This window comes from Rhinolophus sinicus, chromosome 13, assembly GCF_057876585.1.
Source record: "Rhinolophus sinicus isolate RSI-liver-muscle chromosome 13, RSI-T2T, whole genome shotgun sequence".
Classification (NCBI taxonomy): Eukaryota; Metazoa; Chordata; class Mammalia; order Chiroptera; family Rhinolophidae; genus Rhinolophus; species Rhinolophus sinicus.
In genome coordinates, this window is record NC_142513.1 from 62,969,430 (window position 1) to 62,982,981 (window position 13,552).

General features: G+C 41.7%; 1 protein-coding gene across 9 annotated transcripts in view; it reads left to right on the forward strand.

Annotated features, from left to right (window-relative positions):
* Nucleotides 1-13,552, forward strand: part of UBE2Q2 (ubiquitin conjugating enzyme E2 Q2) — an 80,842-nt gene that overhangs the window by 49,997 nt on the left and 17,293 nt on the right. For all 9 annotated transcript variants that reach the window (XR_012491105.2, XM_088789412.1, XM_019751210.3 and 6 more), the window contains 5 exons: nucleotides 3,126-3,182; nucleotides 5,090-5,230; nucleotides 7,762-7,846; nucleotides 9,766-9,826; nucleotides 10,561-10,651. Coding sequence is in view for 8 of the 9 variants with exons in the window: in XM_088789412.1 (XP_088645538.1) it covers nucleotides 3,126-3,182; nucleotides 5,090-5,230; nucleotides 7,762-7,846; nucleotides 9,766-9,826; nucleotides 10,561-10,651 (435 nt within the window). In the remaining variant the exon portion in view is untranslated. The remainder of the gene's footprint in view (nucleotides 1-3,125; nucleotides 3,183-5,089; nucleotides 5,231-7,761; nucleotides 7,847-9,765; nucleotides 9,827-10,560; nucleotides 10,652-13,552) is intronic.

Genomic DNA, 13,552 nt, shown 5'->3' on the forward strand with positions numbered 1-13,552 from the left:
ACAAACGTTTGTCAGGCCCAAAATATCAGTACAAGGTTGAGAAACCCTGGTTTAAATAAACGTCGGAGCCTAATCTCTTCTAGGTGTGTCTGAGTCTGTTCAGACTTTCCATTTCTTCAGTCAGTTTTAGTCATTTTAGATTCTAAAAAATGATCACTTCCGCCATACTTTTGAAGACGTTGTAAAGATGCTCAGGGTATTCACTTTCTGTGTCTTCGTGAGTGGTTATAATCTGCTTTCACATCTAAAGCTATTTTCCTTCTCTTGATTACAGAGGCTTGTCTGTTTCATTTTATTGGTCCTTTTAAGGAATCAGCCCATAGTTTTATTGCTGAAATCGAACGTTTTCGTTTTCATCGTTGCTCAACTCTTAATTATTCCCTTTTCTTTTCCAGTTTATTGGATCAGTGTGATTTAGTTGCCTTTTTAACAAATGTGGGGTGACACTTTTTTCTCAGTACTGTTTGACTTCATTGCACAGGTTGTCAATGTTAGTACATTTATTTCCTAAGCGGTTTCGTTTCACCTTTTGTTCATATTACTCTTGCTATGGCTCACAAGAAAACGTCTAAATAATATGTGTAAAAACACATAAATGTAAGTTTAGTGTGACAGAGTGAGACCCGGGAGCCAGCACCTGGCCCCCACCCTGCCACCCAGGTGGAGAAAAGGAATGTCGTTGGCGCTGCAGACTCCTTCCCATGCTGGTCCTTCCCTGCTCTTCTCTGATTTCACCTCCCACGTACACATCCCTGACAAGAAGGTTGGGTGTTGCCTGTTTGGAGCGTCATAGTAAGAGCGGCAGGGTCACGTGCTCCTTGATGTGTCACATCGTGGGTAAAAGTCACTCATATGTGTGTGGCTGTGTTTCTTCCATTGTTTGCCAGCGTTAGAATGTGTTATCCACCTGACTGCAGACATTTGGGTCGATTCCTGTCCGCTGTTAGGACAGTGCTGCCCTGATCAGGCGTTTGTGCTTCTGTGCGAGCCCGTCTCTGGGCACAGACTTAGCACGTGGGTTATTGGGCAATTTATTCTTAAATCCAGAGTTCTTTAGTAAAAAATGTAAACCTTCTCAGTTGGCTTTTGTGCTGCTTCTGGTTTTTCCTGTGGTCAGAGAATATGTCCTGAAATCTCTCAGCTGTATTACCAGCAGTGCTTAGACTGAACCATTGGTCCTCTGCTGACGGCTGTTTCTTGTGTCCCACGGTCCCCTCTGGAAAACAACTTGAGTAACGTCCTCTGTTTTTTTCTGGGAAGGATTTATGGGGATGTGTATGGAGAATGTGCCTTGAATACTCATTGTCTGTTTTCATTATTCATTGAACAAACATCTGTCTGACTCTGTAAATACTCCATGTAGGTGTGAGGAGCCAGAGGTGAACACACAGAGATATGGCTTCTGTCCTGCTGGGACTAGATGCAGAATTCTAAGTCATCGTGGAGTCTCTTCCAGGGTCTTCACACTCTTACCTTCCGGTATTTATTGTCACCGATGAAAGGTCTGATGCATGTCTGATTCTTATTCCTCTCTCTGTACTTTATTTTTTCCTTCTGGAAGCCGGTATGGTTTTTCCTAACTGAGCTACAGGTTTCACTTTTTCAGTATCCCTTTGGGCATTTAAGCCACTGGGTATTCTGAGGTCTGTCTTTAGCTTGGCAGCATTTGTCTCTCTTATTTCTTTCCCTCCATCTTCTGGAAGAATATGAGATTTCTGTACTCCTACTTTCCATTTCTCTCAACTCTTCTCTTACTTCCATCTGCTTTTCCCCAGATTGGGGGGTGGGGACTTCCATCCCCACCCCCCCAATCTGCTTCTCCCCACTCTAAGGGGGTGTCATCAATGTTTTGTTCATTCAAGTCCATTGTGCTTCTACTGAGTGTTTCTTTTTTCTTTTTAGAAGGGCAGATCTTTGATTTCTCAGAACTCTCTTATTCATTGCATGTTAATCTTTTTATACTTTGTGGTTGTATTTTTTCTCAGTTACTGCTAAATATTCCAATTAAATTTTTTATTGTTTTATTTCCTCCATTAATAATGCTTCAGGTCACTTGTTCTGCTTGTTTGACTTGCTGCCTTTCTTTCAGATTGCTTGTTTTCTTCAACTACCTGGCGCTACTTGGTTATCTGCTCATTTATAGATGAGTATACCATTGATCAGTATCAATTAATAATAAGAGTGTCCTCAGTAATTGCCACCCTTCTCCCTGGTTTGCACACCTGTGCTCTGCCTGTGGCTTGTGAATGGAGAGGTGCTGGACTTGCCAACTCCTGAGCAAAAGGAAGAGCTGAGCGTCTTGTGAGCGTTTGCTGCCACATTAGTTCCATTAAAACAGTTCTGACTTCTCTCGGGTTCGGGCACCTCCATTGCGAGGCCGTGAGAGTCGGCCTCCGTGTGAGGGAGTGGTCCTCACTAGCGGGAGTCAGAACAAATACAGCGGGATTGCTGGGGAAACATCCTACTCACTGTGTGTTCTGTGTCCCAGAGAATCCACTCTGGGCCTGAACTCTGCCCAAACCAGGTGGAAAGGCTGTTCCTGAGGCCCCATCAGATTCACTGTGAGCGAGCCGTAAATGGTGTCTCTTAGAGAAGTACACGTACCCTGTGGAAAGAACAAGTAAAAAATCAGGTTTAGTGAAATGGTCATTTTATCATTTTTAATTTCGTGCAGTGTCTATTCCTTTTTAACACACTTGACCTTTTTAAATGTAAGGCAATTGGATTTATGGAAAGAGTCAGGCTTTTCAAAGGTAGATATTTTGAGGAATCCACAGTTTGGGATGTTTATTTTAAGTGAAAGAAGCCACTAATGTTATACACGTAGCCATATGTGTGACATGTTTTTTTAAATTTTAAATTAGAATGTCTTTAAATTTTCCTCAGTTTTCCTTTATATTTGACTAATGCCTATGTTATTCCTAATGCAACTATTAAGTTGAATTGTTCCAAATTGTTTCTTTGTAAAAAGCTGATAAATATGTGTTAAACCAAAGCTGGATTTAAAAGTAAATGTTCCAGGTTAGTAAGTTGTCTGTTAGTGGAGCTGCAGTGGCAGGCGATGGATAGTTTGGTCCCTGAAGCCCTCGGATATCCTCAGTGTGTCCTTATCTGTTCCTTTTCAGAATGGGACAACAGAAGAAGTGACTTCAGAAGAGGAGGAAGAGGAAGAGATGGCTGAAGTAGGTATTATATGGAAGAGCAACAGCTTATAAATAGCTCCATTTTGAACATTTCAGTAATTCTCCAGTCTTCTTTATAAACCAGTTCTAGTGTAGAGTGATGAAAAGTACATTGGATTTAGAATTGAACATAATTTCTAAAATCTGGCTTTACCTCTAATTAATGGTATGCTTTTGAGCAAATTGCTTACCTGATAATCTTGGATTGGATTTTCTGGAAAATAAGAGCTCTTAACATTTAGCACTAAAATTATATTTACATTTAGTAGTAATCAATACTTAACCTGTGTTTGGTTATTTTTAAGGAGAAGAACTAGCTTTTAAAAGTTTTGTTTTTGAGTAAAAGGAGAATTTGAGAACATTTCAGGGACTACTCTCTGGAAATAATAAAACTATCTCATCTTGAAAAATCATCAAAGAATTTCATAGAGCAAATTCCAAAGGCAATGAGCCTAGGCCAGGTTAGTCGCCAGTCATTGATGGTTTTAGAGGTTTTCAGGTTCTGAAGCTTTGTGTTTAAATCCCAACTTTAGAATGAAGGTCTGTGTATTTACATTGAGCAGATAAAAAAGTGTATGAGTTCCATGGTCTTGTTTTTAAAACATTTTTCTGTTTTGGATCATAGAATTAGTTCAGGTTGTTACCTTATTTTCTTGATTTGACAAATTTTAAATCTAAAATACACTTCTTAGAGTGCCTTAGAACTAAAGAAATAGTTGTGGGTTTGTTGTGCTTTGTGAGTCTGGGAGAAAAATGATTCTTAGCATTGTCCCATTAGAGTGACTTTTGGGGATGGAGTGTTGGTTTTTAACATTTCACGCAGAACACCTCTTCCCTGGGTCCAGTGTACACTGAAGTGGGCATTGTACTCAAAGGGCTCATGTAGTTTCCTTTTTTCCCTCCCAAAATGCTAGAAAGAAGGGACAGCACCATTTAGGGAAGTCTAGAAAGGTGGGAAGGGGACTTTGGAGATGTCAGCTTAGCATAAGTGAGGAGAAGGTGTCCCAGGCAACTGAAATCATGTGGTCAAAAGGCCCAGCACAACCTGGGCGTGGCGTGTTTGGGTGTCATCCTTCTGGGAGAAGAAGACTCATGTGTTGGAGTCATGGAGAAAGCAAGGTTGGTTAGCTAGGAAAGGCAGATGGCTAAGCCTGAATTCGAGACAAACACGTTTATATGTGGTGTGATTGTTGATGGGAAGGCCGTACACAGAGAATAGTGTGCTGAGAATATTTTAAACAGATGGTGATGAATTTTGTTCTGTGCTGGTTGATACTCAGAGGAGAAAAGTGGTGGATAGGAATGTGCCTGAGGTTGAAGGCATAGGAGGAGGCCATCCCGGCTGCGGGCACTTGTGAAGACAGTGTCCAATGGACGGTGGGACTGAGAGGGGCAAACCTGAGCAGGGGAGCTCCACGAAACAGGAGGCATGGACAGGGTCCGCATGCGAAAGGAATGCAATGCGGGGTGAAGGATGGCAGTCCAAGGGCAAGGCCGTTGAGTCTGGATGGCAGTGGTCACTGACCTGGTCTAGAAATTACAGTGAACCAGTCTGCTTGAAACAATGGAGACAGGAAGTGGCGTTACAAGAACAAAGTCTGAACAGGTAAGGTTCTTGATACCTTGACACTATAAACTGTTTCAAAAGTTCCTCTTAATGGGAAATTTAAAAGATGATGCATTTTATAATGGTTATGCCTTTGTATTGCTATTAAATACTCTTAACTGAGATCCTAGTTTTTAAACACAATAAAAGGTATAAAAGGAGGAGGGAACCCTTTGAAGGCAATGTGAAGGCTTTTTATCCCTCCCCATAGAACACGCTTTCTTTTCTGTTCTCTCTTGAGTCAAGAATAATAACTTTTGGCATAACCTTGAATGAGCTTATATTTTTCTAATTTTTGTAGGATATAGAAGACTTGGACCACTATGAGATGAAGGAAGAAGAGCCTATTGGTGGGAAAAAGTCAGAGGATGAAGGAATTGAAAAAGAAAATTTGGCAATATTAGAGAAAATTAGGAAGACTCAAAGGCAAGACCATCTAAATGTATGTGCAAATATCTAGACCCTGGACTTTTGTGGTTGAGTAAAGTAATTACGGGTAATGATATAAGTAAATATAGGGCGTTCATTAATCGCAGCTGCCCTCCTCCGTCCCTGCCTTGGTTGTCGACTGACTCAGCCTTGCCCTAGTATTTTTATTTAGTTAGTTTTATGTCTCTCATCCGTTGATAACCACTTTCTCCCCTGTTCATCTGCCTTTTACATCCTGAATCACCTCCTATTCACTGTATATGCCCCTTTCCCAGCCCGTTTATGCTGCTTTCTCTGCTTACCCTCCGCTTACGGGATCTGCATACTTCAGTTCAGTCTCTCCTACAAAGTCATTCACATTCCTCTCCAGGAAGCTGCCCATCTGGTCTGTCCTGCCCTGACCAAACCAAAAGTAATTCTTCTTTGGACTGAGTGGAATGAACACTGACTTTGGTGACAAACACAGTTGTATGGCTTCAGTTTCCTCAGTGCCAAAAGGTGACAGTCTGTACCTCCGTGAAGAATAACTGAGAGTGAGGTATATGAAATGCCCAGGGGAAGAAACATCCATCCTGCATGAGAGTCTAGCTGTCTGTCCAAACGCTCACCACTCACCTGCTGCTTTGTGTTAAAACCATTTATCAAGCCCATGAAATCGGGGGGTGGTTCCTTTGTCTTGGGCACAGATTCTCAAACACAGTATGAATTGTTATGGAAGGAGACACCAAGTGTTGTAAACAGGTAGATTACTCTCCCTCCTTCAGTCTTCCTTCCTCTATCAATTCAGAAATTTAGCCAAGCCCTATCTTCATTCTTAAAAAAAAGTTTGTGGCATCTAAATTAATGATATGTACTATACTTTCTATGTCTTGTGATTGCTTCCAGTTTGTATGTTACAGTCAGAACCATTGAATGTTTTCATATGACAGACACTCAGCTAAGTAATTTGAACTTTATATACCTTCCCATTTAGTCTTCATACCACTGTGGGAAATATTCTTCCTCATCTACAGGTGTGAAAAGGGCTTTAAGCCAGTGAAGTAATGTATTCTAGGTCCCACAGCTGGGAAGTAATATCTTTATAAACCTGAACCCCGCCCCCCCCGCCGCCCAAAGTGATGTGCTTCACTAACATTTAAAATTCTACACGATTAATGTTTTTCATCGAAAGGCGTTCCGACTGTTTTTGTCTTATGATAAATAGTTCTGTTCATGTTCAATCTTAGGATCAGATGTTGGTGCACTTGCATTTTACAGAAGTTCCAACACTGAAAAGAGCTGAAACCAGTTGCTCGGAGGCAGACATGTTTCTCAGGTTCTGAGACTGTAAACTGGACCCTCAGTGGGACATTCCTGTTTAGGCTGATTCATGGAACCCTATTTAGTCAGTCACGTGTCATGGTGAGGGCCCCAAACCAGGAGACTGACAGCACCAGGCGCTGGGAGGATGGGGGAGCGCGGGAGCCCTCACTCCCTGCTGGTGGGAACGCAGCGCGGGGCAGCCACTGAGGAAGACAGCCAGGCAGATCCTCACAAAGCCCACACACCCCGCGCACACGATCCAGCCATCACACTCTGGTATTTACCCACAGGCGTGGAAAACGGGTGTTTGAAGCAGCTTTAGTCATAATTCCAAGAACTTGGAAGCAACCAGAGGCCCTTCGGTAGGTGATGGATAAGTAAACAGTGGTCCATCCAGACCATGGAATATTATTGCAGAGCTAAAAAGGGAGTGAGCTCTCACGTCATGAGAAGTCGTGGAGGAACCTGAAATGCATATGACTAAGTGAAAGAAGCCAATCCGAGAAGGCCACGCACTGATTCCAGCTGCACAATGTTCTGGAAAAGGCAAAACTGTGGAGACGGGAAAATGATCAGTGGTTGCCAGGGACTGGGGAGGAGGACGGAGAAGCATCGAGGCCTTTAGGGCAGTGAAAATCCTCTGTGTGACACTGTGCTGATGGCTACCTGCCATTAGACATTTGTCCAAACCCATAGGAAGTGCACCACCAAAAAGTGAACCCCAGTGTGCACTAGGCACTTGGGGTTATTATGCTGTCAATGCAGGCACATCAGTTGTAAGTAATGTGCTCTCTGGTGAGGGAGGTTGGTGATAGGGAGACGGTGAGTTGTGAGCAGTTACGTGGGACTCTCTGTACCTTCACTCAATACTTCTGCCAACCTACAACTGCTCTACAAAATAAAGTCTTTAAGAAAGTGAATAAAAAATGGATAGAGTTTGAAATAGGCACATACTGAGTTCGAGGCTGTTGCAGGGGCCGTGGTAATCTGGACACATTGGTGAGACTCACTTTTCCCCAGATGATAAGAAATAGTAAATGAGCCAGACTTGTCCCGAGCTTTATAGTCCTGTTGAAACTTCATAATCTTTGATTTAATTGCACTTAACTTTTTTGACTTCTTAAAAATGTTGAGTAGTGATCCATTTTAAAAATCTCATCATAAACGTTTATTTCAGTTTCAAATTCCATAAACCTTATTTGACTCACTAGATCCTCATAACCAGCAAATTTTATGTTTCAGGGTGCAGTGTCTGGGTCTGTGCAAGCTTCAGATAGACTTATGAAAGAGCTCAGGGACATATTCCGATCACAGAGTTATAAAACAGGTACGGTCCCCTGGATGTGTGCTGTCTCTGTTCCCTTTGTGCCCTTCTGTGTTCAGACGGTGAAGTTCATTTCTCATAATGTAACTGGACAGAAACAGAAATAGTCATTATTTTTGGGATATAAAATGCAAATGTAATTAAGTTATCAAAAGTTGTAAGGGGTAAAATAGGTGAGTTTACAGTCATTCCCCCTTATCCACGGTTTTGCTTTCCACGGTTTCAGTTACCCACGGTCAAGTGTGATCCAAAAATGTTAAGTGGAAAATTCCAGAAGTAAACAATTCATAAGTTTTAAACTGCACGCCGTTCTGAGTATTGTGATAAAATCTCGTGCCTCCCATTCCATCCAGCCTGGGACGTGAATAACCCTGTGTCCAGTGTCTCCTCCCTGTAGACGCTCTCCGCCCATTGGCCACCTAGTAGCTGTCTCGGTGATCAGATCAGTTATGAGAGAGAGAGAAAGAGAGAGAGAGAGAGAGAGAGAGAGAGAGAGAGAGAGAGATCACATCCACATAACGTGGTTACAGTATATTGCTATAATTGTGTTATTTTTATCGTTGGTTTCTTACTGTGTCTAATTTATAAATTGAACTTTGTCAGAGGTATGTATATACGGGAGAAAACAGTATACTTAGGTTCGTTTGGTACTGTCTGCAGGTTCTGACATCCACTGGGGTCTTGGAATGTGTCTCGCTCAAATAAGGGGAACTGCTGTACTCGTGTTTTGGATTTTTAAAAATTGTTTTTATGTATATAGCATACTTTTTTGTCTTGCTGATGGAGATTAACTCTTACATGATTTTTATCTTCTGGGGAAAAGTACAAGTCATATCTGTTGGAAACTAAATAAGAAAGATGAATATATTGTATGGAAACTAAATAAGAAAGATGAATATATTGTATGATTTTTGATTTTTTTATGGTGTTTTGAAAACAACATAATCAACTCTTATTGTAGAGGTAGTTATGGCATTACTTAAAAAATCGGTGGGTTTTTATTTTCATTTCGTAGTGTGACGTAAGAGTGTTCTTTCTGACCCAGTCAGACTTAAATATTGTGGAATCTCTCTAATTGAGGTAAAATTCCCTTATACTGTTACAGACATTCTAACAGTATTAAATAAGGGAAAGAGCCAAACTTGAATTTATTTAAAAAGGGTCCATTATGATCCGTTCAGAAAGTCTCAGAGTGATCATATTTAAATCATTGAGCTTACTTAAAATAAAAACAAAAGACCCCACCCCTCCACCCCACCCCGCTTCATTGAGTATAAGACAAGCCCCACTTGTTTCGGAGGTATTAGGCGTTTTGGTGTCCTAACAGTTTTTCTTCTAATAAGTCTAAAAATTTATCTGTAGAAACCTAATAGTGTACAGTGAAATATTTGAATACTGGCTTATCTCTCAATGTTGAATAATCACTTGTTTTTCACAGCTTTGTTTGCAGTAGCAAAACATTTTCTAAAAATCAGACATAGGGTAGAATTGGTTAAATTATGGTATCGCCATAAAATAAATTACTACAGAATTATGAGGATTGAAAGATTGATAGAGTTCTGTATATTAAGTTGGAAAGATGCCCCAGAAAGTTGAAGAAAGATTATAAAACTATTTTTATAGAAATATTTACGTACATATAGAAGAAAAGTCCTAGGTACTCATGATTTTACATAATTTTTTCTCCCACTCACAGTTAATGGTAAATAGTTTCTCAACTCATTAAAGAAGGCTCATTAATGGCTTTAGTTGTCTGTGAAGAGCACAAGATACTCAGCTCCAGGGGCAAGATATTAAAATGTAACTTAATTCCATGTTCTAATAGCAAACTTTCTAGCTTTTGTTGGCTGTTTAGTGTATACATTTACACCACAGTAATAGTTACCAAAGGAAAAGTAACTAACACGCCTGTATCTTTACAGGGATTTACTCAGTGGAACTCATAAATGACAGTTTATACGACTGGCATGTGAAACTGCAGAGGTAAGTGCTTTTCTATGCTGACGCCCCTCCCCCTTCCTGTGGAACGGTTGGGATGGTCAACGGTCCGATGGAGATTTTCCCCCTTAACGTGATACCTTTGTACTATGACTTTTACGTAGAACTTTAGACCCTGTTTCTGTAATGAGCTGTTTCTTAGGCTTCATGAGTGAGAAAGAGGAAGGACAAAAAGAGGGACCAGCTGTGGGAAAAAGTGTTTCATGGAGTCAGTGAGACTACAGAAACAAAAGTGTGCTTAATAATTAGGTGAGATTGATTGCGATAACCAGTTTATGTTTGAAATAAGGGGCCTGAGGAGGATCTGAATATATAAAACATTGTGACACAGATTTAGCTTCTGTTAGTGATTTCACTTCTTCTGGTCCTGTCCATGGTAAATTATTTCCTTAAATCCCTTGTCTAATACCACAGTTTTAGAGAAGGAGATTACTTTTTTTTGAGTACTTGAGAAAATTGTGTGCAGGTGACCATTCCTTTTGAATGACTACTAACTTTGAATGCCCTTGGAGTACAGATTTAAAATCTAGGAATCTCTTTTTAAACATTGAATCCCAAGGAGTTGGAGGCTAGAGTGATGTGTTTTTCCAGGGACCGTAGGCAGCTTTAGATCTTCTCTGTTTGGAACTTACCCCAGGGGCTCTGTTTCAGCTCTCGGGCTCTTTCATTTCTGAGGTTAGTAAGAAAAATCTCTGACTTTTTGTGTTTTGTAATCTTAGGGTCGACCCTGACAGCCCTCTGCATAGTGATCTTCAGATCTTGAAAGAAAAAGAAGGCATAGAATATATTTTGCTTAACTTCTCTTTTAAGGTAAGGACGTTGTAAGGTGACTCCATGTGCTTCTAACGGGAATGTATGATTTTATTTGTACAATTGCTTTGGAAAACAATCTGGCATCACTTGGTAAAGCAGAAGATAGTCACACCCTGGGGTTCAGGACTCTCTTAGGTACATGCCCTGCGGGAAACGAGAGCTCAGGTGAACCCGGAGCCATACCAGAATGTTCAGAGCAGCGCTGTCCACGGTCACCCCGTGACAGTCACCCCAGATCTCGCCCAGTGGAGAGGAGAACTGTGGTGTTTGTGAAATGGAGTAGAGCTGTGTGCAGCAAGATGGATTAATCTTAAACATGTTGCTGAGCAAGAGAGACATGTCTTGTATGGTTTCATTTATATGAAGCTCAAAAAGAGATGAAACTATATTAGGACACGCCTTCTCAGTGGAGGCACTATTGTTCCCCACAACGGGGTAAAAACTGGTCCTTGGGTGAAAAAGCTTACATATCGCAGTGGTCTGTGGGCCACTGCACAGAAACAGGCGCAGTATTTCTGCGCTGGGAAAATTGCGTGGAGGGGGTAGAATAGGGAAGGTTTTCTGGAAGGGCTTCCTAATGGGGCGAACGCGAAAGGAGGGCTGAGAAACACTGATTTATAGATTCAGACTTGGGCCAAAACTATCAAGAGCAAAGGTGTGAGTACCGTACAGTTGAGGATGTAGGTGATGGGCGGGAGGGGACGCGTCGGCTCCTTGGGTCCTGGCTGCCGTCTGTTTCTACAGGGGCTGCTTAGCTGGACACGTACGGGGATGTGTAGTGGCGGACCGTTGCTTTTACGTACTTCTCTGAATTTGTGTGTTATGTTTAACACAGTATTTTTTAAGTTGCTGAAAATCAAGATCAAAGAATAGCAGTGGAGTCCAGGTGAAATGTAATGATTTACTGTGGAATCTGTGTAAATGTAGTGGTTTGAAATCTTTTGTGAAAAAAGCTAGGAAGTGTAGATGGGTAGGATGGATAGAGAGGTCGGGAGTTAAAATAAATTATGGAATTCTGCTTATTCTCTTAGTTAAAACTATATTTTTGTGTTCCTTGGAGATAACTGGATGAAACAAATGTTTAGCAACCTTACCCTCCAGTTGGTTTTAGAGGAGTCATTGCTTGTTTCCTCTCCCCTTTTATTTGAGCATGGAAATTGGAGGTACTTCTTGCCGTGTCTTTCTTAGAGGTGAGATGCTGTTTCCCGGACCCACTGCTGTGGGAAGGTGGGGCTGCTATGGCCTCCTGGCCACCAGGAGACTGACCTCAAACACTCCTGACTGCGTTGGCCACCATCTCATTTAGAGAAAAAGCTGTTCTTCTGGAAACCTCATGTCAGAGAATTGTGCTCAGTAGCCTGGGATTTAGCTGAGGTTTCTTTACCCTCATCTTTTCTTCATATATTTTTTATCATTAAGTCCGGTGACCTTTGTCGTTAATTTAGTCCGTTTGCACTTAATGTTTTGATATCTGGGTCCAAATCCACAATCTCCTAGGTGCTCTCTGTTTGTCCTTCTCTCTCCTTGCTCTTTTTCTCGTTTTTTAGTGTCTTTCCCCCCTTTTCTCCAGTTTCCCACCGCTCTTAGCTTGGCACTCAGCTGTTCTTTGACTCTGTTTTCCTACCTTACAATTACAATGCATGTCCTTAACTTGTCGAAGTCTAACATCAGTGTGTTATTTTGTGTTTCTCCTTTCCCTCATCAATGCAGAGACCTTAGGACACGTGTCCCCACCACGTGGGTTCAGTTGTCACACATTTTAGTTCCACAGCTAAACCTGACAGACCGTTATGTAATTAGCTGATACTCATGTGGACCCACGTGTGTGGCTGCTCTCTCCAGGGGCTTTGTTCGCCAGGATCCATCGAGGATCATCTTTTTCCTGCCTGAAGAACACCCTTTATTTAGTGTGGGTCTGCTGATGGGAAAATGTCTTTAGTTTTGACTTCATTTTTGGAAAGTATTTCACTGGGTATAGAGTTCCAGGTTGGAAATTCCTTTCCTTCAGCACCTGAAGACCTCCTTCCCGTAGCATAGCTCCTGTTGTTTCTCTTGAAGAATTCAGAGCGCTACCTCTTACGAAGCCCTTTATCACTTTTGTGAAATTCTCAGACATTATCTCAAGTTCTGCTCTGTCTCAATCTCTCCCCCTCTGGGACTCTACATATGGCAGGCCTTTTCAGTCCATTCCCTTGTGTTCTGTTTTCTGCATTTCCTACTTTTTTATTTCTTTTGGCTTCATTCTGGATGTTTTTTTACCTATTTTCCAGTACATTGAATTTCCCTTCCACTAACTCATCTATTATGCTATTTAATATCTCTTACTATGTATCAAAATTTCAGCATTTCTGTATAGTTCATTTTCATAATTTTAGTTCTCTGCCAGGGTTTTCAGCCTCGTCTTTGCTTATTTAAAAATCTGTTTTGGAAAATTTTGTTATCTGATCCCTTGTGGTTTTGTGTCTTTTGTTTGCTTCTCACTTTCTGAACGTGTCATCTTTAGGTCTCACATAACTGTTCCTTTAGTGATACATATTCAATACGAAAGCGTTGAAGGCTTGAGTGGGGGTGCACATGCGCCCCTCTGGGGCCTGGGCTCCAGGGCCCCACTGCTCACACGGGGCTGAGATGACATATAGCAGGGCCTCACTCCCTGTCAGCTGGGACGCTTCGCAGTGTGTCCTTTAGGGTCCCAACTGAAGTGTGGGGGCAGGTAAGTCCCCCTTGGGGGACCCTGAGCTCCAAGCTTCACCTTCCTACCCTGCTCAGCTGCTTAGCCTCTGTCATCCTCTTCTGTGATGGAAAGAAAACCCAAGGGGTAAAAGAGGACCTCGCTGTCTGGGGTTCCTTTTCCTTCCCGACCACCGCTCTGTCACGTAACATTTTGTCTGCCTTTCG